Source organism: Balaenoptera musculus, chromosome 11, assembly GCF_009873245.2.
Source record: "Balaenoptera musculus isolate JJ_BM4_2016_0621 chromosome 11, mBalMus1.pri.v3, whole genome shotgun sequence".
Classification (NCBI taxonomy): Eukaryota; Metazoa; Chordata; class Mammalia; order Artiodactyla; family Balaenopteridae; genus Balaenoptera; species Balaenoptera musculus.
This window is the reverse complement of record NC_045795.1, coordinates 83,507,004-83,531,312: the sequence shown is the minus strand read 5'-3', so window position 1 is coordinate 83,531,312 and position 24,309 is coordinate 83,507,004. Positions and strand designations below refer to the sequence as shown.

At 38.8% G+C, this 24,309-nt stretch overlaps 1 protein-coding gene across 9 annotated transcripts in view; it reads right to left on the bottom strand.

Moving 5' to 3' along the window:
• Nucleotides 1-24,309, bottom strand: part of MITF (melanocyte inducing transcription factor) — a 223,818-nt gene that overhangs the window by 7,169 nt on the left and 192,340 nt on the right. For 6 of the 9 annotated variants that reach the window (XM_036868091.1, XM_036868096.1, XM_036868099.1 and 3 more), the window contains 6 exons: nt 23,388-23,471; nt 21,169-21,264; nt 13,407-13,524; nt 10,594-10,668; nt 4,949-5,024; nt 1,516-1,663 (listed from right to left, as the gene is read on the bottom strand). In XM_036868091.1, coding sequence (XP_036723986.1) covers nt 1,516-1,663; nt 4,949-5,024; nt 10,594-10,668; nt 13,407-13,524; nt 21,169-21,264; nt 23,388-23,471 — 597 coding nt within the window. The remainder of the gene's footprint in view (nt 1-1,515; nt 1,664-4,948; nt 5,025-10,593; nt 10,669-13,406; nt 13,525-21,168; nt 21,265-23,387; nt 23,472-24,309) is intronic. The other 3 variants (XM_036868092.1, XM_036868100.1, XM_036868095.1) reach the window with 1 other exon arrangement.

The following is a 24,309-nucleotide window of genomic DNA, read 5'->3' as shown; positions in this document are numbered from 1 at the left end:
GTAAATTAAAATAACCCTAGCCAACTCCTCTAGTCATTAGCAAGGAGTCAGTTTTTCTTTCTCTTCTTCAAGACAGTTCCAGAGGAAGTTGCATCTTTATATTCAGCATGAAAAGCCAAGTGATGACGAAGCACCAGGAGCTGATATGGCAGGGATCCCCCATCTCATGGTTACGTTGGTATGTACACTCCTTAAATGGAATGACAGATGAATTACACGTATAATTAAAATTAGTATCTCTCCCTTTAAGAGTGTGTAAGCTAAAGATACATATGGTATAACTTCATTATCTGTAACTATTTCTAAAATTTATACCCTGATGATAAGATCTTCTGGGTGTCCCAGGTTCCCTATAAACATGAGCTTTGACCATGGACTGCACCCCACTCAATACTAAGGTATCTTTGTATTTAACAACTACTCTCAATTCTCATGATTTGTAGTAGTTATGGCTATGGACTGAAGTCTATGCCCCCCAAAGTTTATATGCTGAAACCTAATTCCCAATGTGATGGTATTTGGAGGTAGGGCTTTGGGAGGTGATTAGGTCACAAGCGGGAGGCCTTCATGAATGGGATAAGGGTCCTTATGAAAGAGACCCCAGAGAGGTCCCTCATCCCTTTTGCCCTGTAAAGTTACAGCAAGAAGACAGCTATCTATGAACTAAGAAGCAGGCCCTCATCACACAACGAATCTGCCAGTACCTTGATCATAGATTTCCCAGCCTCCAGAACTGTGAAAAATAAATGTTTGTTGTGTAAGCCACCCAGTCTATGGTGTTTTTGTCACAGGAGCATGAATGGCCAAAGACGTGCTACAGAGTTGCTATGAACACTGAATTAGTGAATGCCGAACCATTGTTCCTGGAGGAAACAGAGGATTAGGGTCCTGCAAGCATCTGCGCACAACATTTCACCAACCAATCAACATGTAACTTTGTTTTATGCGTGTTTCTGTTTAAAGTCACCTTGTTAACTACATATCATTGATTCATTAATATTAAACTCAAGGCCAACAGGACCACAACTCATGCCGGAATGAAACTTCTCTCCATAAGGCACATCACAGCCTTCCTGTGCTTAGGAAGATGCGAAAGCATTTCAGGGCCATGCTCAGAGGCCACTTTAAACAGCAAATCACCCAAAAAACCCACAAAAATGTGAAACACATGGCACTAAATAGACAGCAAAAAAGGACACTTGTTTCAGTATGAGCTGAAACAAGAAGACAGAGCATCGCCTTGCCCAACCTTAACTAGGAGCAAACGCACCAGCCAAGTCACATTTGCCATGCTGCACATGTCTGCAAATGAGCGTGAAAGTGCCACAAGTGTCGATTTGGGGGTTTCAAATAAATTTTTACGAGGAAACAAAAATCACAAAGCGGAATCCACAAATAATGAGTACAGACTATATTAGGATCACATAAATCAACTCCCTCATGGCTCATTATACTTCTTCTCCCATCTTCAAGTCACTAACATGTAGTCACCTTCACCCTGCACACGCCTGGTACCTGTATTCTGAGTAACAAGTGCCGGTTGGCGTGCTCCAGCTTCTTCTGTCTGTTTTCAAGCTCTTTAGCACGTTGCTGTTCCCGTTGCAACTTCCGGATATAGTCCACAGATGCTTTTAAAATGGTTCCCTTGTTCCAGCGCATGTCTCTGGGATGAAAATGGAAGGAAACAGACTGTTTTAGGATTGGAGGCTCCATGAAAATTCAATATTCAGAGCATTCAGTTTCTAAAGACGAGATAACAATTAGAAGCTGAGAATCGCTATCATTCATTGAGTGCTGGCAACGCGCTGGACACCGTCCACCCATAACTTCTACGTTATCTTCTTTTACCCGGACAGGCACCTGGAGTCAGAGGGACGTTGTGCACGTGTTGAATCAGAGACGATTCAACTTGCCTTCAGTCCCAGAGCTACGTGAAGGTGGAGTCAGGACTTAAATTTAGGTCTGCTGATGACAAAGTCAATACTCTTAAACACTATATTCAGTAGTTATAGATTTCTAGGACTATAAAAGTTAACTCACTCAGATAGAATAAGTTATGATTAAAAAAAAAATTCTGTGAGATCCCACTACTTGATTGTATGCGGCATAAAAATGGCATCCTTGGGTTTTATCATGAATATTCCCATGAATATCAACCTCTCTCCGATCTCCACCTCCTCATCTACAAAACAGTGATACCATGCTTGTATGAGCAGGCTCATAGGTATGTTGTTAGAATCAAAGGAGGCACTTTCTATGAATATGCTGGGAAAAGTTTAGAATGCAGTTCAAACAATGGAGCAGGCATTGTGTTAAGGACTTAACGTGGTAATTACCATAGCTATCTTTAAACAGCATTTACTGCATGACAGGTACTTTTCAAAGTGCTTTACAGGTCATTTAACCATAACAACGTTAATCGGTAGGCACTAATATTATCCCCATGTTACAGACTGGAAAACAAAGGCACAGAGAGGTTAAGTAATTTGCCCAAAGTCACACAGCCTGGAAGTGGTACAGCCAGGAAGCCTGAAGAATCTGGTGCCAGACCCCACGCCCTAAACTACTCTTCCTCTTATGTGACTGAGTGCTCAAAACAACTAGACTAGGTAGGAATATTCTGATCCTCCTTCCCCCTTTTTTTTTAACAGATGAGAAAAATGAAATATGAGAATTCTTCCCCAAGACAGACATCTAGTAGGGGACTGTTTTGGAATTCAAACACAGGTAGCCTGAGCTTGGTGCCTTTCAGTTTTTAAACACTATAGCGCTACTGTATTCCTATATGAGAACATTAAGAATGCCATTAAAATGTAGGTAAAAGTGAGTTGAAAAGTCTAGAGCACCCCAGAAAACAATTATAGAATAGAATTATAACTAATAGTAATATTTTTATAGTGCTTTAAATTAACCTGAGCTCTTTTATAGAAAATATTCATGATGATAATGACAATGATGAAAACAAAAACAATTTAATGTATGGAAAACCTCCTACCCCATAATCTATAGCTGCTAAAAGGAGATCGAAGTATCAGCTGGGACATGTGAATGGAGGGCCATTAAAACAAGCCACCAAGTAATTGATCCTCATATGGGTTAGACGAAGAACAACACAGAAGCTCTCCCATGGGATGCTGAATTACAGCCCCCAGGGAATTCCCAGGGGTTGATCCCTGGGGTCTGGGCACCAAAGATTACAACCCAGGGAGGTGTCCTGAGATACTCAGAGTGAGCACAAAGGCAACCCGCTTAATGTTCAGGGCTAAGAAGAGAATAACAGAAACTTCAGCCGCCAGAGAGAAATAAAATTATAATGAAAGATGCCTTCACTAGGCCAGTAAGGTGAGAGACCAGTACTGAAACACGCAAGCAGCCACTCCGTTTTTAAGAAGAGACTATTCCAACCAATTTTCTTGGGTTTTACTTCCTTGTGAGACCCAATTAATCAATTATGCTTTGGGGTTTCCAAACTTTTTTTTTTTTTGCAACGAGAGCGGCCCTTTTTTTACACAGAAGTGTAAACAGATCCCTAATATATAAGTCAATAAAAGCAGATCTACTCTAGGGCAGGAGAGGGGATGGGGCCGAGACCGTGATCAGCTAGACTATGTCTCTATAGCAGCCCCAAAGTCTGTTCCAGAAACCTGGTATAGGAAACCCCCCATACAGATTGCAGTCCATTTCAGCTTGAAACAATGCCTACAATTAAAGATTGTTATCAGTTCAGATTATAAACACACAAGTATTCTAATACAACAGAGAAAGAAGATATGCAAATAGAGGCTTTCACTGCAACCCCATAATTTCATAATATGTTGCTAAAGAGATCCACGTGCTGCAGTTTAAAAGAATATGCTAAAAAGTGAAAGCTGATAAAGAATAGGAAAATGGGAATTCAATTTCAACTATCATGCAAGACTGACTATAGGAAATGAAGGTCACAGCCCCTTCGTAGGATGCATTTGTGCTGCAGAACTGAGATTTTGAATGTTTTGAGTTTCAAAACAGCTTTCCTTGAAACCTGGGAAGGCGAAATGTTGATGATGGAGACTGCGCTTGAACATTCATCAAAACCACCTTAGAATGGGCAATGGTTTTATTTTATTTTGTCACAAATTCCCTGACAATAATGTGAATAGCAAATTTAATAAGCCTTGCATGAATAATGCTTGATTTCATCTTTACATTTTATTAGGTAGCTAAAAGGTCATATTCAAAGGCTAATTTCATAGACCGCCTGTGGGAGCCATTAAAATGTATACATCTTAGAGCCCCTTACTTCAAATGGGCCAATTTCTAATGGATAAAAATTGTGTATTTGTTGTCCTATTTGCTGACACTGCTGGTAGGAAAATTATCTTTACAACCGTTATCTCTGAAAGAGTGGCATGAGAGACTGAAAGTTGAAATCCAAATTAGCTGACCTGTGCTTATAAGAGGATTAAAAATTACTTTTTCCTAGATTGGTAAAACAAAGGGCATGTAATTTTTGGGAAAAAAATTGACCTTTTGTCTGCTGAATATTGTTAAACTTGAAATCTCCAATATCAGCTCTCCGTGCCTACAGATATTGTATGAGGTTGTTGGCAAACAAATAGCTAACAAATCTTGCTTTATCAGCTACTGAAATCTCTGTCCTGCATGAACTGATAAAAAGAATTTTTTTAGTAGTTCGGTGTTTAGTTGCCAAGGATTCTCAGATTTCAGGAAGTCACCTCCTCACATCCAAAGCTGAACAGCTCATGTCCAATAATACTTTTGAACAATTCAGTTCATTTCTCTTGAAATTTCAGTTTGATGAGACTAACCAAAAGAAAGGTGCAAGAAGTATTCACAAATGGAACCAAAGGGAGAGGGGGTACTTCTTTAGTTTTTATAACTGTGTGCTTTTTGCAACATATGAAAAAACATTAAAGTACGAAAAAATATACAATGCAATTGTACTCACGGATCATTTGACTTGGGAATCAAAGTACCTAGTTCCTTAATGCGGTCATTTATGTTAAATCTTCTTCTTCGTTCAACTTCAAGAAAAGAGCACAGGAAAGGGCTATTAGTAATGGTGACATGTACGCATTTAGCATATCTCATTAAAGGCATGTGCATATTAACTCTGCTGGGTCAGGACAACAGAAACTTGAATCCGTATTTCCTGGTTATTTTCCTAGTTTTGGTACTGAGGATAAAGCCCTTTAAAAAATGAGCTAGCTTTGTATAGAACTTTATCATTTACGAAGCCCTGAGACTGTAATTTCTCATTTGACTCTAGTAACTCCTGAAATTGGAGTTACCATCCTCAGTTACAAATGACAAAACTACCTTGGTGATATTAGGGACCTGACAAGGACACCCAGCAGTAAGTGGAGAACAGCCTGAACTCAACCCTGATCCTCCAGACCAGGGGCAGCAAGCTTTCTGCAAAGGGTCTGATTGTGAGTACTCTGTGGGCCAAATAGCAAAATTAAGCAGATTATTAGGTACTTACACAGCAAGAGAGAAAACAGATTTCCACAAATTTTGTGTTAACAAAATTCAAAATGTACTAATATTAACTAGATACAATTTTTGTATCTATTTTACTAGCAAGAAACATTGGATGCTGAAATTTGGATTTTATATAATTTTCATATATCACAAAATATTATTCTTATTTTGATATTTGAAAGCCAGTCAAAAATGTAAAAAACATTCTTAGGCTACAGGTCATACAAAACCCCCTCCTCTAGCCCAGTATTGCCCAAGAGAAATATAATGCAAGTTTCATATGTAATTTTTAGTTTTCTAGTAGTCACATTAAATAAGTAAAAAGAAAGAGGTGTAATTTAATATATATATATATATATATATATTTTTTTTTTTTTTTTTTTAATTTATTTATGGCTGTGTTGGGTCTTCGTTTCTGTGCCAGGGCTTTTCTAGTTGCGGCAAGTGGGGGCCACTCTTCATCACGGTGCGCGGGCCTCTCACTGTCACGGCCTCTCTTGTTGCGGAGCACAGGCTCCAGACGCGCAGGCTCAGTAATTGTGGCTCACGGGCCCAGCTGCTCCGCGGCATGTGGGATCCTCCCAGACCAGGGCTCGAACCCGTGTCCCCTGCATTGGCAGGCAGACTCTCAACCACTGCGCCACCAGGGAAGCCCTAATATTTTTATTAAACTCAATATATCCAAAATATTATAATTTCTACATGTAAACTATATAAAAATTTATAAATTAGATATTTAATATTCTTTTCTTTGTACTAACTTTTCAAAATCCAGTGTCTATTTTACACTTTCAGCATACCACGATTTGGACTAGTCACATTTCAAGTGCTCAATAGGCAGATGTGTCCAGGGGTTACAGTACTGAATAAAATAATCCTAGAAGTCAAGCATCTTTAACTATACCATGCATCCTAACAGCATTCTTCTTTTATAAATCCAGCTGTATGTTTAACTAAATTATGATCTTCTTACGGGAGGGTGAAATAGCAGGCATATGAGTTAATAAATGTTTTTCATTTACCTAGTCTGACAAATAAATTCCAAATAACTTAAAGTCTAATAAATTGGATTAAAGATATGAATATTTTACTTTACACATATTAAAACCTAATATATATTTATATTTGACTCACTAATATTGTGCACACTTAGATAAATAATATTATTCACTACTTTCTCAATATATATTGCATTTTTTCTTAGCTGAGTGATTATTTCTATGATTAAATCAGTTATGTATAATACTGTCTTATTATCAGACTTTTATAAAATAGAAACAGTAAGTGATACTAAATGGCTCCAAAGAAGAAATTTTTGGACCTCTGATCTTCTAGCTAACTTCCCCCAAAACTCTGAAGCATGACATGTTTTCTTACTTTTTCCAAGAATATAATAATCGTAAAAAAAAACAAACAATACTGAAACACATGAAATAAAACTCCCCGATGATCCAGATACCACCACTGTAAAATCTGTTATATATCCTTTGTGATTATTTTTATGCTCTAAGAATAAACACACACGTGGCCTAGATGTACGCCCAGGACACAGTTCTTAGGACTCTACTCAGTCTACATTCACTTCCTGGTGACCACATTTAGTCTCATGGCTTTAAATACCACATATACACTGATGACTCCCATACTTGTATTTGCAACCCAGGCATCTCCCCGGAACTCCAGACTCATAAGTCTGACTACCAGATGTCTCCATATGGAGGTCCAACAGGCAGCCCCAGCATTCCAAACTTGAGCTCCTGGTCTTCCCCCCTCAAATAGCTCCACCCACGGGCTTTCTCAGCTCACTTACTGTAACTCCGTCCTTCCAGTTGCTTAGGCCAGAGCCTTGGCATCAATTCTGTACCTCTATTTCTTTAATCAATACATCCCACACTTGATCCATCATCAAAATCTGCTCGCTCTACCTTCGAAATATTTCCAGAACCGTCCGCTTCAAACCTCCACTGCTACCTGAATAGAAGCCGCCATCATCTCTTGCCTGGATTATTGCAATCCTCCTGAGTGGTATCTCTGCTTCACCCATGCCCATCACTACCTACCCCCGTTAGTCTCACTACAACACAGAAGCTGTTAAAACGTAAGTCAGAGCCTGTCAATCTCTTGCTGAAAACCCTCCAGTCGCCTCCCCTCTCACCTAGACAAACACCCAGTCCTCAAGGCGTCCTCCAAGGATCTGGGGGCTCCCATCTCTCTGACCTCGTTTCTACTCATCTCCCACTGTGACCACACTTTCTATGGTGACTCACCTGTGCTCCCCCCACCCTCAGCCTTATGGGCCTTGCTCTTCCTCAACCAAGCCAGACACACTCCCCACTTTAGGACCTTCTCCTGCTGTTCCACCTGCCTGGAACACTCTTCCCGCAGATACGTGAATGGCTCGGCCCTCACCTCCCTCAGGTGAGGTGACTCAAATTTACCCATGAGCCTTCCCTGAGTACCTATTTAGAAGTGAACCACCACTTCCCATCCTGACCCCCTTGTCTGCACTATGTCTCCTCAAAGAACTTTCTGCCACCTAACATCTACATACTTCTTTCTTCCATTCATTTATAGAGCTCTATACTATCTAAGATCTGCATACTTTTGTCTGTTTATTTATTTATATGTGTATTCATTGAGGCATTCCGAGTACCTATATGAGCCTAGCACACAGTAGGCCCCCAACAATGTATTGAATAAAGAATGACATTGTTAAAGCAGAATTACACTAAAAACCATTCTGCATCTATCTTTTCTCACTCGACAGCATATTGCTGACACCTTTCATCGTCAACATTTGTATGTACTGCATTTTATTTTTAATTCAGTGCCTACCCTCCCCAATTATAAAAGTGGTATGAGCTTGCAAAAATTTGCAAAACATGCAAAAGTGTATACAGAAAAAAGTAAAAGCAAACTCTTTACACCACCCAACATTTTTTGCCTGACGAAACTGTCAATGATAAGGCTGACTCCTAGATCTTCTTACACACACACACACACACACACACACACACACACACACCCATACAGTGTTTTCTTTTTTACATAATGGGACCCTATACATATTATTCTGCAGTTTGCTCTCCTCACTCAGTAATACATTGTAGACAAGTAAAACAGACCAACCCCATTCTTCTTAAGAGGCACTGAGTGTCTCTCATAAGGATGTACCATAATTTATGTACAAATCCTCTACTGATGAATATTTAGACTATTTCCAATTTCTCCCTCTTTTTCAAAGGTATAATGACTATTTTTGCCAACGCTCGCGTGTACTTTTTACTCCTATCACAGTACTTATCCTATGCTGTAAAAACCATCTGCGTGTATCTGACTGCTCATCTATTCTGTCTGCCCCTGACTCTAATGTAAGCTCCTCAGGGTGGCAGACCTGTCTATCTGGTTCACTTCTGTAGAAAAGTGCCTTGTACATAATGGGGCTCAAAAAGTAGCTATGAGTGAATAAATGAATGTATTCTTTTGCCCATTTTGGCAAGGACTCTTACAAGATAAATTCCTAGAAGAGGAAAAGCTATGCCAATGGGCAATTGAAACTTGAGTATTAATTTCCAACAGTTCAATGAGATCTTAAGGTTGTTTTATAGCCCTCAGAGTTGATCATATTTACACTTTACTGACAACCCTGAACTTGAGCGTTTAGGTGACTAAGTAAAGGCGGATTATGTTTTTGACAGCATCCAACTTAGTTTCCACATTTCAGTTAGGAGAAATTATCATTATCTCATTTCTAAGGTATTTTAAAAGAAGAAATATCTTACAGTAAAATTACTTTGAAGCCAGAGGAGACCTTAGAAATATTAGTTGAAATCTCTTGGTTAAAAGATGAGGAAAGCTTCTTCTAAGTGAAACAAGGACTGGGAAGGGCAGGATCTATTAAAAGAAGAAACGCACACACAACCTCCTTCCCCCAAGGACCTAGTGATTCCATTTCTTAGCATTTAATCTGGAGAAACAAACTCCCCTGTACACAGAGAGGCGTGTCTGCAAATGTTCACTGTAGCACTGTTTATAATAGGGAGAAACTAGAAACAACATAAACACTTAGCAGTAGGAAGATTATGAAATATCACAAGTTACACCGTGGAATACTACGCAACAGTTTTTTAAAAGTAGATAGATCTAGATGAATAACAGCAGAAGGTCTTCAGGACATACTGGTGAGTAAAAAAGCAGGCAGTAACACATACAGACAATGCGATACTGTTTGTGTTAACTCATACACAAAACCATTCTATTATAACCTCTGCATGCAAGTGTAAGGGTGTATGTTCTTAAAAACTTGGAAAGAGGTTGGAAAGACAAACAGCAAATTGAAAAAAAACCCAACAATGATTATTTTTAGGGATCAGAGAACTCTGGCCTTATTCTATCATTTTCATAAGGACAAAGTATTTATACGTAACTTATATCCTTAAAAATCAATTTAAGAAAAAAAGGATAGGGGGCAAGAGATGAGAAATTCATACACACACAAACTATTTTCTACTTCCAAGCCCAATCCCTTTTTTATTTTCAGCCTCTTTCCCTTGTTTGTGAAACAAAAAATCCTAACTTTTCATAGGAAAAAGCTTAAAGATGTGACCAAGAGTAAATTTAAGCATGTACAAAAAATAATTTTAAATGTTAGAAAACTTCTTTTTTTAAGTCACAGGCAAAGTCAGAAATTTAGGAGGCTACCTCATGTCACCCAATGACTCCCCTCCAGATGTTTAATTTTTTTCTTTTACATCTCACTGGAGAAGGTGATCCCATAATCCCCTTTTTTAAATAAGTTCCAGTGTGAGCAGCTTATATTTGGGTAGTTGGGGATCAAGACTCCCTCTTACCAAAAAAAAACCCCCAAAAAACAGAACAACAAACTCCTCAAGATACTGAAAACTTGTGTGTGTGTGTGTGTGTGTAATTCAATTTGATCTGAGATTAAAATACAGGGAAAATTATATACTTTGGTCTCTCCAGAAAACAATTTTCTTCCATAAAATGTACCTTTAACAGGTGAAACCAATTTTCCTCCAAAATGTCTGGAAATTTTTTGATATAAGGGGAAACATCAACTCCAGTATAATGAACATAAAACCAACTTACTTAAGTTGTGATTGTCCTTTTTTTGTCTCTCTTTGGCCAATGCTCTTGCTTCAGACTCTGTGGGAAAAATATGCGCTGCGCATGTGAATGAAGTCATTAGAAATTAGAATTGTTCAAGGCATACAATAGTGTAAATTACAAAACACCTATTTTCTAAAGAAATGGACACTTATATGACTTGAATAAAAATAGGGTTTTAAAATTTTTGACTTCTAAAAGGCTTGCATTTTTTCCAAAAGCAATATATATCAAATAAATGCAAAAACTCAGCTTCTACAAAATGGCAAAAGACCAGTAACAAAGATGTCTGACAAGCTGTAAACATACAGGTAAGAATAAGAAAAAAATAAATAACTAGAAACTATGGGAATTTGCTGTTGATAGTGTATTATCAGGAGTCAAATTTTCTTTTCAGGCAATAGATCTTTTCAGTCTTTCTTTGGTATGTTACGAAGGTATGAAAACTAAGCCGAGAGGCTTCCAAACTGGATCTCTAACTGATTCATGGAAATGAACTCATTATTTAAGAACTTGGAGCCAGGTTCTGTCAGAACCTGCTAGAATGAAATGATTCAATGACTCTTAGGGGCAACTACTTACTAGTCTGAGTTTATAAAAACAAAAATAGGCATAGGGTACAGAGGCATTTAGTAGCAACTCCATTTGGAAAGGTCTATTTGCATAGCAACTCTGGTGAGATCTCTGTGATAAGGAATTACTTTCTGCCTTACAGAGAGCAAAATAAAACAAGAAAAAAAATGTTACTTCACTAATCCCGGGATTCAGGAACCTCTGTTATTTTCTTTTCAGAAGTGATATCCAAAATATCACACTATCATTTCAGAACTTTATTTCAAAATAGAAATCTTTTCAGCATTACTTATAGCATATATTTATTATATGGCTATTATTATATGTATTTATATATATAGATAGATATATAAATAAATAATTCAGAAGCTGAATTATTTCAATTAGGAAGATCAATCCAAATCATTTCCTTTTTTTTTTTTACCTCTCACATAGAAGCATGACAGACAGCTTTTATTCACACACCCTCTGCTTCAGTATCTTAACTTTTTTATTGTTTTCTTTTTTGTTTTTTATTTTTTCAGCTTGCCCACCCCACCTTGTGGTTCTCTGCCTGTCACCCTCAATCCACCAACTGTGGACCAGCTCTGGTCAAGGCAACCAGTGAACGTCTCTGCCACCTAGTGGCAGCAACCACACCCTGCCCCCTGAGGCTGGCCTCTTGGCCTTGGGGAGGAGGGTTCTCTTCCAAGTTTGGGCACTCCCCTGCAGTCTTAGGGTATTCTTTAGTTTTTTCCTCTCTTAGCAGCTGCTTGCCTGTACATGACTGATAATTATTTTAAACCTTCCCTGTTCCAATCCCTGTGTGGTTTCTGCTTCCTGACTGGACCCTAATTCAGGTGGGAAAACTGGACTTCATAAAGATAATGTTTTTTCCTCTTAGATCAGATTTGCTGACTCCCAAGCCTATTCTTTTTTGTCTACATTAGGCTGCCTCCCAAACTATCAGTGGTCTGAACCTCATTTCCTGTCCCTTTTCTCCTTTTCCTGCTGGTTTACCCTTGTCCAGTCTGTACTGGGCATTTTCTAAGATACCAGTGACTCTAGAAGTATATTGTCTGTTATATCCGCTTTTTTACAAATTTAATAAATGTATATCCCTTTCATCTATTTCTTCCTCCTACCCACAGCCTCTGTTGTTTTCTTTTCTTTTTGAAGAAACAATCATATACATAATTCAAAACTCCACTTTGCACTCAGGAACTTTATACATGTCACTCTAACCATATTTTATCATTATTTAATACAGATTTCATTTAGCTATCTTTCCTAAGACTTCATTGTACTTTTCCTTCCTGTACGGTATCTACTGGTTTGTTGGCTTTTGATGGTTTTTATGTATTAATTAATCATCTTTTTTAAACCAAATCAATGATTTTTAAAAAAAATTTCTTTCTCCTGCCACAATTTTCTGAAGTTTTTTTTTTTTTTTTAAAGACACCCTCGAACAGAACAGGAATTTTCTGCACCAAATCTATATTCCATAGTCTCAGTCTATTCACCCAATCCTGTAGGATGCAAGGATCAAATAACAAAAAGGGGGATGAGGTGAAGGCCATAAAACCCAGCATGGTAGAATACCAGTTCTAATCCAGTTTCATCATGTTTTAATGGCCAAATGCCTTCCCTAAAGTGTTAAACAAAAATGGCAAAAGAGGTAATTTCACACTTGCCTCAAGAACAAACAATATCCATTGCTCCATCTGATGATGTATTTTTTCACTCCGTGTAATAAATCTTTTGCACATGATACAGCAAAAATAACAGGAGGCATCTGAAGATGTAAGAAATATATTCTTACCCTATCCCAACTGTGGGCTTGAATGTGTGTCAAAGGAAAATTCAGACCAGGGTTCTCAAACTCAAAGGCTTCTAGGGGCCGAGCAACTAAGGAAAACACCAGACTGGGGAGAGACATCTCATAATTGAAAGTGTTGCCTGCTGCCCTCACCCCAAAGAGACAGCAGCCACAGACACAGTAATGGGTGTCATGGAGTTACGGCAGCCTGATTCCCAGTATCTCAAGAAATACTGGAAACAAAGATTTTCAAGGATACATCCTCTCTCTTAAAATATGGCTCAATGTTTTAACCACTGCATAGACCTAAAAAAAGTATGTCTGCGAGTTGGAAATACTTCTGGAGGTCACTATTTGGATAACTTTGCTTACCAGAAAATTAACAGAAAATCTCTAGTAAGAGGCCCGTTTGCTGGGTATTTACCTGAGAGCTCCCTTTTTATGTTGGGAAGGTTGGCTGGGCAGGAGTTGCTGATGGTGAGGCCCGGTGGTGGCAGGCCTTGATTTCCATAAAGGTCAATCAAGTTTCCAGAGACAGGTAACTAGAGAGAGAAAAAGAGTAATGGAAATGAATTGTTGAACGATTCCTGAGTTATTCAGCTAAAACCCATATCCTATTCCAGACTTTATTTAAAAGAAATGATTTGATGTAAAAAGATATTTTTTAACATAGGAAAAGATGAGATGTTTACCTTTTCATTCATTCACAGATATACGGTCTCCTTAGGGGGTTCCCCTTAGAGACAGGAAAGGAGGCAGAATCTCACGCCCATAAAATCACTCTGCTACCCAGCTTATAGGTTTATTTTGAGCATGGAGACAAAGGATAATGTGCAAACTCATTATTTAGCACATGTAGTAGCTTATAGAAGACACCCAGTAAATACTGGCTATTATTATAGGTAGGGTTACATGTGGCATGGCTTTGTTACCAAATCACGTTTTTCATCAAAGTCAACTTTTTTCCTTCCTTCTCTTCCTCTCTCCCTTATTTCTTTCTCTCTCTTTATAAGGAAAAGCAATTAACAGTGTTTTCTTATTGGAAAAGAAATGACTTCCTTACTGCCAAAAAGCTATTTTCCTTGAAACTGAAATCTTTCACAAAGCCACAAGAGGGAGCCCACTGGCTTTCATAAAAGAACAAAACTTTACATTTAAAAAAAAGAAAAAGAATGAAAGAAATACTTAGCCTTCCTAAACTATCTTAAGAGTGTTTGTCTCTCATTCTGAATTGAACATTTTCAAGCAATGAACCTGTTTTTTTCCCAACAATGACTTCCCTTTGCCACATATGCATTTTCCTGTAACTAGTTCACTGTCATGAGTTTGATGCACCCGTTTTTGTAGATGAAAGAGATCCAAGACATTTCCTCTTCCCACTCCCTGAAATAAAGTTCTAAATATTAATTGTTGGGAAATAGGTGGCCTCACTATTTCCATGGCAGAAACTTCCCATTTCCAGCTTGACTCAAATAATTTCTGTAACTATTATTACCAGGTGAGATTTTATGTCATTCAGCCCTTCCCTTACTTGATTATACACTCTGAATTTTACTCTGCATCTGAGAAAAGTAAATTTAGATAACCTTTAAGTATGATTAAAATGTTTAGTAATCAAGAGGTACCTGGTAAAGGCTGTACCACAATACAACACATTTCACTCTTTCAAATAACCACTAACATACAGATGAAATTATACCATGAAATAAAGATAGAATCAAATGTGTTTCCCCTCATTGGTAGCCAGCAGCCATCGTATTCCTATCATGGCTTCTAAATAAATACTCTATGAACTAAACTCCTAGCTAGAGAGATGGGGGCGGGCTGTGCACAGAATAAGATATTTTCCAACACGTTAATGTGACATTTGCTCTGATACGATTGGGGCTGGGGGCAGGTAGCACAGACAGATCAGCAGGGCACATCTCTCTTCTCCACTCAGTCTTTTGCTCCTTTGTGAAGACAGCATCTAAATCATGTACATAAAATGGATTACACATATCTTACTACACATATGCATATGAACAATGCATTGTGATAATGTAAAATGCCCTTGAACCACATTTCAAGGGCCTCTAGCTAAGGAACTGATAAAAAATAGTGACTTTGATTATTAGCTGTCATTTCACTTAGTGGTTTTATACGAAATAGGTCACCTTCTCAGGGTCAGCCTTGCCCTGTGTGTGTTCAGTTTTATTCTTGTCCAACTTAATATAGCAAAGTGAAAGGTGCTCAAATGTCTCAATACAGCACTGTACAGTCAGAGAGTCAAAACTTACAAAGCTGGTATGACATCTGGTAACCCTTCTAGATTCCAAAGCTTTATCCTCCTATCCTTCTGGAATTTTAGATTTGGGAAGAACTACCAGGTATTAATAAACCAAGAATGTGACTTCAGAGTCAATGCCACAAGCTAAAAACAATTGTTTCCATGGCTCGAGAAATATAGATCATATGTATTATGCTTCATATGCAAATTGTATGCAAAACGTGCAATTGTGTTATTATGATAATTTGTTAGAGATAAACAATAGGCAAGTGATAAATGCAACTAGCTTTTTAAAAAAACCCTCTAAGTCATCACTGGATCTTTATCGAACAGATATCTTCTATTATAAGCTTCTCCAGGACAAGAATATATTTTCTAACTACAATGTAAAGGACGATGTTATATGTACATATATTTAATAAATGCAGACTCACACAAAGAGAAAAAGAGGGTGAAAAACTCAAAAACTAGGAATAAGACAGAGACCAAGACACAAGGGGCAGGATGGAAACAGGAAGAGAGAGACACAAACCCAAGACGGGGCGAGAGATGGATGGACAAGTGGGGTGGAAGTGGGGGAAACCCAGAAAGAAATAGATTGGGAAGGGGTTAAAAACTAGAGAAGACTGCCTGGACTGACAGCAGTGCTGGCCAAAAAGAGAGAGGAATTAAAATCTCGATAACAAGACACCGTATCGGGCACTCCACTGAGGTCAAACCTCATTACTTCCAGTTGAAAAAGCAGCTTATAACCCTCTGGAGAGTTCTCTAAAAGATTTCCCGCTTCGGCTGCTTTTCCAATACTTGCTGGTTAGGAGTGGGCAGCGTAGAGCCTGCTGGAATATTTTGCTGGGGAAAATTTAATTTTGTGGGCGCCTACTCTGAGCCAGGCACAGAAGTAGAAAGGCACTTTGTGTAGCTTATCTTGCTGACTTTACAAAAAGGAAAGTCTTGCTGTGTCTGAGTGGAGGTTTTTGACAGGAGGTTCACATTGCATGTTAATTGTAGTAGTTGGGGGGCAGGATCAACCTGCTGATAATAACCAATTAGAAACTGCAATTTTCAATTAATCTCTGAACCTGAGCAAATAAAAACCCAGTTGCTCACTAACCAAGTGTGGATACTCAAATTTAGAAATTAACAGTACAGGCATTTACAGCCTGGGCTTAGGGGCTTAGGAGTCAGAGACCCAGGTAAGAACCTGCCTGTCATTGACCTGCTACATGATATTAACCTCTCTGAGGTGAGATGCCCCTCTTTGAAAAGTGGCCATCATATCACCCATCTCACAGGGTTTTGTAAAATGTAAATGAGATAAAAGTAGGTGAAACAGAGTACCTGCTTCTTAAGTGACTGATCAACTGCGACGTGTAGTAATATAGTTTTCTGGAAAGTACCGTATACCCAGTCTACAGTTTTTGGACAGTCAAGCTAATTTTCCCTTTGACCAACAAAACTGTCTGCCATGTTAATTGCCAAGCATCCCGTTGACCACTGCACCAATTTATCGGACTGCAATGCAGATCTAAGCACAGAAATAAGGGGATCTGCAGAGCTAAAGTGACCACTCACTACCCTAAATCTTCTCCATTGGGGGTGATTTTGCCCCTTTCCCCAGGGAACATTCGTCAATGTCTAGAGACACTTTTGGTTGTCATAGTGGGATGGCAAGGTGCGAATGACATCTAGTGGGCAGAAGCCAGGCATTCTGCTAAACATCCTACAATGGACAGGACAGTCTCCATAACAAAGAATTACCCGTCTCAAATGTCAATAGCACCGACGTTTGAAAGACTCCGCTCTAAATGATGGTTTATGCTCTTTGTATTAATGACTGTTACCTGTTGAAGCTACTCAGGGGAAGGCTGATTAAAATAATATGGCTTTCTAATTAGAAATTAGTCTCCTAGCCATGCAAATTTAAGAAATGATTCTGTGGTTCCCCTTCTGAATTAGAAAAATGCCCTCATAAACACGGTTAACATCAAAATTAGGTCAAAATAACACCTTTGGAGCTAAGGAAGAGGAAGAGGCATCTTCTGTTAACATGGATATATTTTGTCTCTGCTGGGTTTTTATCTAGCACATTAACCTGATGGACAAGATTTCACTTCCAGTGCACAAGCTACACAATGGACAGATGAAAGCCGCAACCTAATTAGGACAAATAAAGAGAAGGTAGACACACGTGGGTATGTGCCCTAAACTTGGTCTGAATCAAGTTCTTCAGTGTTCTGCTCTACCAAAATGAATATTTTCCCAAGTAAATGATAATTGTAAAATGTTATTATTTTTTCTCTCTGGATGGTCCCCTTCTCTGAATATCAATTGACTACTGTTAGCACGAGTAAACTGGGACTTTTATTCTTTGTTTGTGATGGTACAAGAGGGCCCTTGTGCTCTCAGAATAGTTATTTCTAGACTCCAATTCCCTTAGGATAGTTTCCTCTCTAAGTGTTCCTTCCACTTTATTTTTTAAAGTAGTTTACTTGAAATAGACCATTTCAAAGAATCAAATAAAAGGAAAAATGCCCAACATAAAGAACATTAAGTTTAAATTTCCCTGTGGGGAAAAAAAAATTAAAACATTAGTAAGTTGTAGTGGCTCTGTTATTTAATTTTGACAATTAAAACCCAAATTTATCATGAATAAGAGCTAGTAACTGACATTCAGTGAGAGCATGTCAGGCAAGACGGTCCTATATGTTTTTTTGTAGATTAACTCTTATAATTTTCACATGGCTTCTATTGTTTTAGATGCTACTATTGTCCCCATTTTCCAGACAAGGAAAGTGAGGCAGAGAAGACAAATAACTCACTCCAGAGTATGTATTGAACTCAGATGTCTGGCTCAGAGTCTGTGTTCCAAACCTCTATGTTACAGTGTCTTTCTGCCCGTAGTAAAATGCTAAAATAGTTTGTTGTGGGAAAGCTCTGGTGCGGGGGAACACAGAAGAGAAACGGATGCTGGGACAAAGTCAGTGACTCCTGAGGGTGGCTGCAGGTTACTCCTCTCCTGACTGGGAATTAATTAAAGTCTACCTGGGGGTTCTTTCCTATCTGGGAACTCCCCTGAGATGGCCTCTCTGCTTCTGAATTATCCTCTTCCATTCAAGGTCTGAAGTGGTCTCCTTTTCTAAACTTGTAAGCCCAATGAGACCAGGAAGGAGACCTGAGTCATTTGCATCCACAACACCTTACCCAGCACTGGTCACATATGAGGCCTTTAATAAATGCTAAATCAATCTTAAAATGAGTTCAGGAGCAATCGGATAATGAAAGACTAGGATGTCTACTCTAATGTAGACTGACGGAGGAGACATGGGTATTCAGTCTAAAGGTCACATCTCCAGAAGGGTTGTCACAAGGACGAGTTCTCCATGAGGCAAACTGGGACCCACATCTGGAATTCACAGAGAGACTCACTATGAGAAATATTTCCATTATCGAGAATGATATTATTCTAACGTAGAGCTTCACACATTACAGGTGCTGAGTGAATAACACCCAGAAAAAATGCTATCAAAATTATTTGAAACTATAATAAATTACATTTAATAACTTAGATATTGTTGAGTACAAGCTATGTTTCCAACGCTAAATGCTGTACATACTTTATGAGATGACCATGTGAGGTAGAAACAGTGATCAGTCCCATTTTACAGATGGGGAAACGGAGGACTTTAAGAAGCAAAGTAATGTGCCAGGTCAGACAGTAAATGACAGACTCAGGATTTGAATCCAGGTCTGATCATAAATCTTCAACTCCCAACCATTGTGCTTTACTGCTTCACTTGTAAGTGAGTGCATATTTTTCACTAGAGGCTTTTAAGAAGCCAAATGCCTGATATTTTGGTGGGGAAGACAAAGGATAGGCAAGAGGAGGTTAACGCAATGAGTAAGTACTAGGTTGGATCAGATGACTCCCAAGGTCCTCACCTTTGGGGAAAAATTTAAAAAGGAATAATTTTTAAAAATCATGCCAATTCTACAGTCCTCCTGAGTGTGCTCAGGTATCCCCTTGATGCCATTGGAAAAATGACCACCCTCGTCAGCAAGGTTCTTTTGAGATGACTGGGCCATTGCTAATCAGTACTGCTAGGGCATTGGGTATATTTATAAATTCCCCAGTGCAAGCTCCTCCAAAGTTTTTGCTCCTGTTCGTCCTAGGATTTTGACAGCTGACAAGTGCAGTCTGCCTCACGGGATGCGCAGAAGTTGGAAGCAAGAGGGTCCACAGAAGCCAACCAAGGGCTCCAAGAGGTTGGGAAGAGTTTGGCAGGGAAACATTTGTCAGAAAGAATATTTAGTTCTTTCAAAATGAGGGGGTGAGTTTAAACGGACAGTAAATTGACAAAACTAACCATCCCAAAAGAAGCTTAGAGGTTTCAACGGGAGTCGTCCTTAACCCTCAAGACTTCCAAGTAAATGACTTAAAGGACTGGATCAAGATAGATAAGAAAACTTAACTATAAAAATTTGGTTTTGGGCTTCCCTGGTGGCGCAGCGGTTGAGAGTCTGCCTGCCAATGCAGGGGACACGGGTTCGAGCCCTGGTCTGGGAAGATCCCACATGCCGCGGAGCAGCTGGGCCCGTGAGCCACAATTACTGAGCCTGCGCGTCTGGAGCCTGTGCTCCGCAACAAGAGAGGCCGCGATAGTGAGAGGCCCGCGCACCGCGATGAAGAGTGGCCCCCGCTCGCCGCAACTAGAGAAAACCCTCGCACGGAAACGAAGACCCAACACAGCCATAAATAAATAAACAAAAATTTTTAAAAAAAATTGGTTTTCTAGGGATTTTGGTATAAATAAGTAAGAGCTACCACATTCCCTTCCCAAGGAAACTTACTATTAGAATTTAGTCTTTAAAACTTTTTTGTGTGTATGTGGGGTAAAAAACATATGACCTAAAATTTCCCATCTTAACTATTTTTACTGGGTTGGCCAAAATGTTCGTTCGGGTTTTCAGGAAAAACCCGAACAAACTTTTGGGCCAATGCAATAGGTGTACAGTTCAATTGTGTTAAGTATATTCACATTGTTGGGCAACACATCTCCAGAACTTTTTCATCTTGCAAATCTGAATCTCTATACCCATTAACAACAGCTCCCTTTTACCCCCTTACCACCACGGAAGTTTGTCTTTTAAATACTAATTACTAAAGAATATGATAGTCTCATGGCATTGCTCGTATAGAAAACAGAAAAGGATGGGACTAGGCATTCAAAGATGTACCGAGGAGTCCTGGCTCTGACACATCCGAGCTGTGTAATCTAGGGCAACACAAGCTAACTTTTCCTAACCCTAAAACGGAGGGCAATGACCCAAGGAATTCCTGCAAGGACCAAATAAGACAAAAATGGAAGGAGTGAAAGAAAATAAACTCTACAAGCAAGGCTCCAAACTGCAGAGAGGAATAAGTAACAGAGAAGAGCAAACATGACCCCTGATTAATTAACTAAAATTGGAATAAATTTGCTGTTGAAGAAGGGTAACTTGAATGTCACTCTATCACCTGTGAATAATAAGGGATCTCCTTTAAAAAGTGCATTAACTTTTCAGGCCAACTAGAAAACCACTGTAAATAACACAGTCCAGAGTATTTCCCTTGGCAGCAGTGTTCTAAGTTGGGCATCAGATGTCAAGGGCAACTGGAAGATCTAAAGTGCTACTGAAAGTGGACTTGGACTCCAGGGAATGCAGAGCTTCATCATGGGGTTACTGATAAACTCATGAGAAATTCTTAATTTCTGATGTCTAAGTCATTTATCTGTGATGCTGAGATACTTCTCTGCCTCATCATCAATACATCTCTCAATGAATCACTTGCAAAGATAAACTGAAAATTCAGGAAAAGGGAGAAAACACTGGAAATAATGTCACAAGATTTTCTTTTAGAAAAAAAGGTCACCGATACCGTATTCGCCATTTGCAAGGCGGGATCCATCAGGCCCAGGATTTCTTCATTATAACTTGATTCTAGGCTAATGATGTCATCGATTACATCATCCATCTGAAGGAAAAAGGCAATGGAAAACAGACAGATATAAGCAAAAACTGTGCAAAGCAACCCAAAAAGAAATCCATGGTCTTTCCTGACCCAAAGCAATAACATTCTTTAGTTAGATTCTAAGAGGTAACTGTCCTCTTCCTCCCCAAATAAGAATATTATTGAAGACCATTAACACTAATGGGTGATGAGGATGACATGTGCAACCAGCACTTAGTGAGTGATTACTAGGTGCCAGACACTGGGCGCAGGACTTTTTATGGGCTAGGTGATTTATCCTGACAATAACCCTATCAGGGTAGGTGCTATTATTATAGCAATTTTCCAGGTGAGATATACGAGAAGCAACTTGCCCAAAGTCACACGTCGGAGAAGGGTTAGAGCCACAGTTTGAACCATGCTCTGAACTTTTATGCAAAACTCCCTGCCTTAAACAGGAAAGATGAACCAGGAAATTTCATTTTGAATGATAGCTGCCTTTTCCTTTTCTCCTCTAAAGACTATGCCCTGTACCTTTCCCACACCCTCCTTGGAATAAAAAACCACAGATGGCAATTCAGCCCTGTGCTCCCACAGGGGTGTGTGGGGCACTGTGGCTCCCAGGCCACTGGGTATCCCTGCACTAATCTTACAAGGACTTTTAACATAAGTTTCTCCTTGTACAGCTGCCAGTGTGCTTGGCACTCCCAGAGGAGTACACCAGGATGAGGTTATCATTACAGTCGTGGAGCTGACATTCCCTCTAGATCAATTTTATTCCTGTAGTACCAAAACATTAGTTATGATAATAAACAACAGTGATTACATGTGCATTGCAGCAGTTGCAAAGACAAGTCTGTGAAAACATTTCTTCGCAAACACCTTATATATTTGAGCTACTTGGTGTGTATGTGTGCACACACGCTTGGGTCTTAATAGTGCTTCACAAGTACACGATGAAATCTCAGAACTCAGAGGGATGCTCCTTTGTGTCTTTTTGCCATTTTCTAATTAAAGAAGACAGGCTCCAACATCATGGGGCTTGTCGGAATCCTAGTTCTCCCACTTTCTGGATTGGGGCAACACCCTTAATCTTTACAAGCCTCAGTGTCCCAATCTGTAAAATGGGGGGTAATAATACTCATGGCCTTATTGGATTCTTGTGAGATTTCAGGACAAACCATATAAAGTGCTCACAGTGCCAAGAACATAGTAAACATTCAAAAACTGAGTGGCATTAAGTGACCCCTGAGAATAACTGGAGGTCAGTTTTGAATAACTGTCAGCACATTGTTTCCTTTCCAGGTACACCAGTTGTATCTGTTTCGTTTGTTTGTTTTTAAGAGGTGATTTTCTAAATGAGTTGGTAAACTGGAAAATGGGCCAGAAGACTTGAGCAACCTTTCTTTGTAAATTTTTAATTTTATTTTTAGGGAAATGAAATTACTGGGCTTGGTATGAGAGAATTTTTTCTCTTATGAAAAGAGTCATACATGTTGATAAAAGGCAGTAGAGAAAAGCAAAAAAATAAGAATTTTTTGTTGCTTATTCTTCTTTCTCATATATATATATACACACACATTAAAAATATATAAATATATTAATAAATGGGTGTAGCATGATTTATATAGCCATTAAATAGGATGTCATAGAAGAACTTTTTATTACTTGGGAAAATATCCATGATTTATCATTAAATGAATAAATAAAATTTCAAAATATATTTTCCATGAGACTCCATTTTATACAACAATATATAGATCTCACACACACGAACATCTTGGTTTTACAAATATCCTGTCAAAGTTGCTAACCTATAAATTTGTATAACATATTTTGGTGATGGTATCTAAATGAAGTACAACAGCTTACATTCTATTTTATTAAAATTTATGTATTTTAAGCACTGTTTAATGACTTACAGCAACTCAGGGAAAAATGCATTTTAAGTATAATTTCCCTAGTAATTTTTTAATCATGAGACATTATGAAGAAAATAGCCCTGTTCACATCTTCCTCAATTAAAAAAAAAAAAAAATCAATGGGGGGAAGAAAAACCCTTAAGTCATCAGGAAAGTGTGATGAGTCACAAATATAGATCCTCATTACAGAGCGTTACATCTTTGGGCTGCTGAGTCATTCAGTACCTGCATGCACGACGCTCGTGAATGCGTGTTCATACTTGGGCATTCGCTCTCCGCCCTGTTTTGTTCTTCAAACTTATAAAATCCCTGCAAAAACACAAGCAAAATCAGCCTATGATCTGGATTTGCAAATGACTTTTCAATGACATATTCATACGAGGCTGACGGCGCGGCAACAAGATGAACTAAGCTTTCTGATAAAGTGTAATCTGACCGAGAAACAAAATAATGAAGGAAGAACTTCTTCCAGTAAATCAGCTTGACAGATGACAAACATGGACAGAGAAGAATAAGATGGTTGGTTTGGGCAAAAGGGAAAAGACTTAGTCCCTCTAGAAATTAAAATCAACCAAACTTCAGAAGAGTCACCTCTGAATCACATGAGTATTTCAGAGGACAAACTCCACTAAAATGAAGCTCATCATCTCATATTTGGAAATAACGTATTAAATCACAACTCTCCTGTTAGGTATGCTTCAAATTTTGATACAACAATTAGCTCGAGGTACGTTTGAGTCTTGTCTCCAACCCAGCCTTTACAAAAAGCAGATTTCACCAGCAGTGGCAATTTTATTAGGAAACCGAATTCACCCAGCAAGGAAATCTTTGCTTTTCTGTTAGATTTTCATGTGCTATATTCTTCCAATCCAGCCATGCACACTCTGTGCTTTTTTTTTTTCCTTTCCAACTCAGGAAGAAATAAAAATAACATCCCAGACGTTCACAGCAAGCGGAACTTCTAAACCGCCTGTCCGACACCTTTTCTATTTTTACTCTCCCTTTTCCACCTTTCCTTCTCTCCCTGCATTTTCACTGCTCTGTAAACGGAAAGGAATGGAAGAGAACACTCAGCTAACGAAGCGGAAACGGGGTGGAAGAAAAAGTGTCCTCGCGTCTAGGTTCTGCTCTGAGGGGGCCAGGTCCC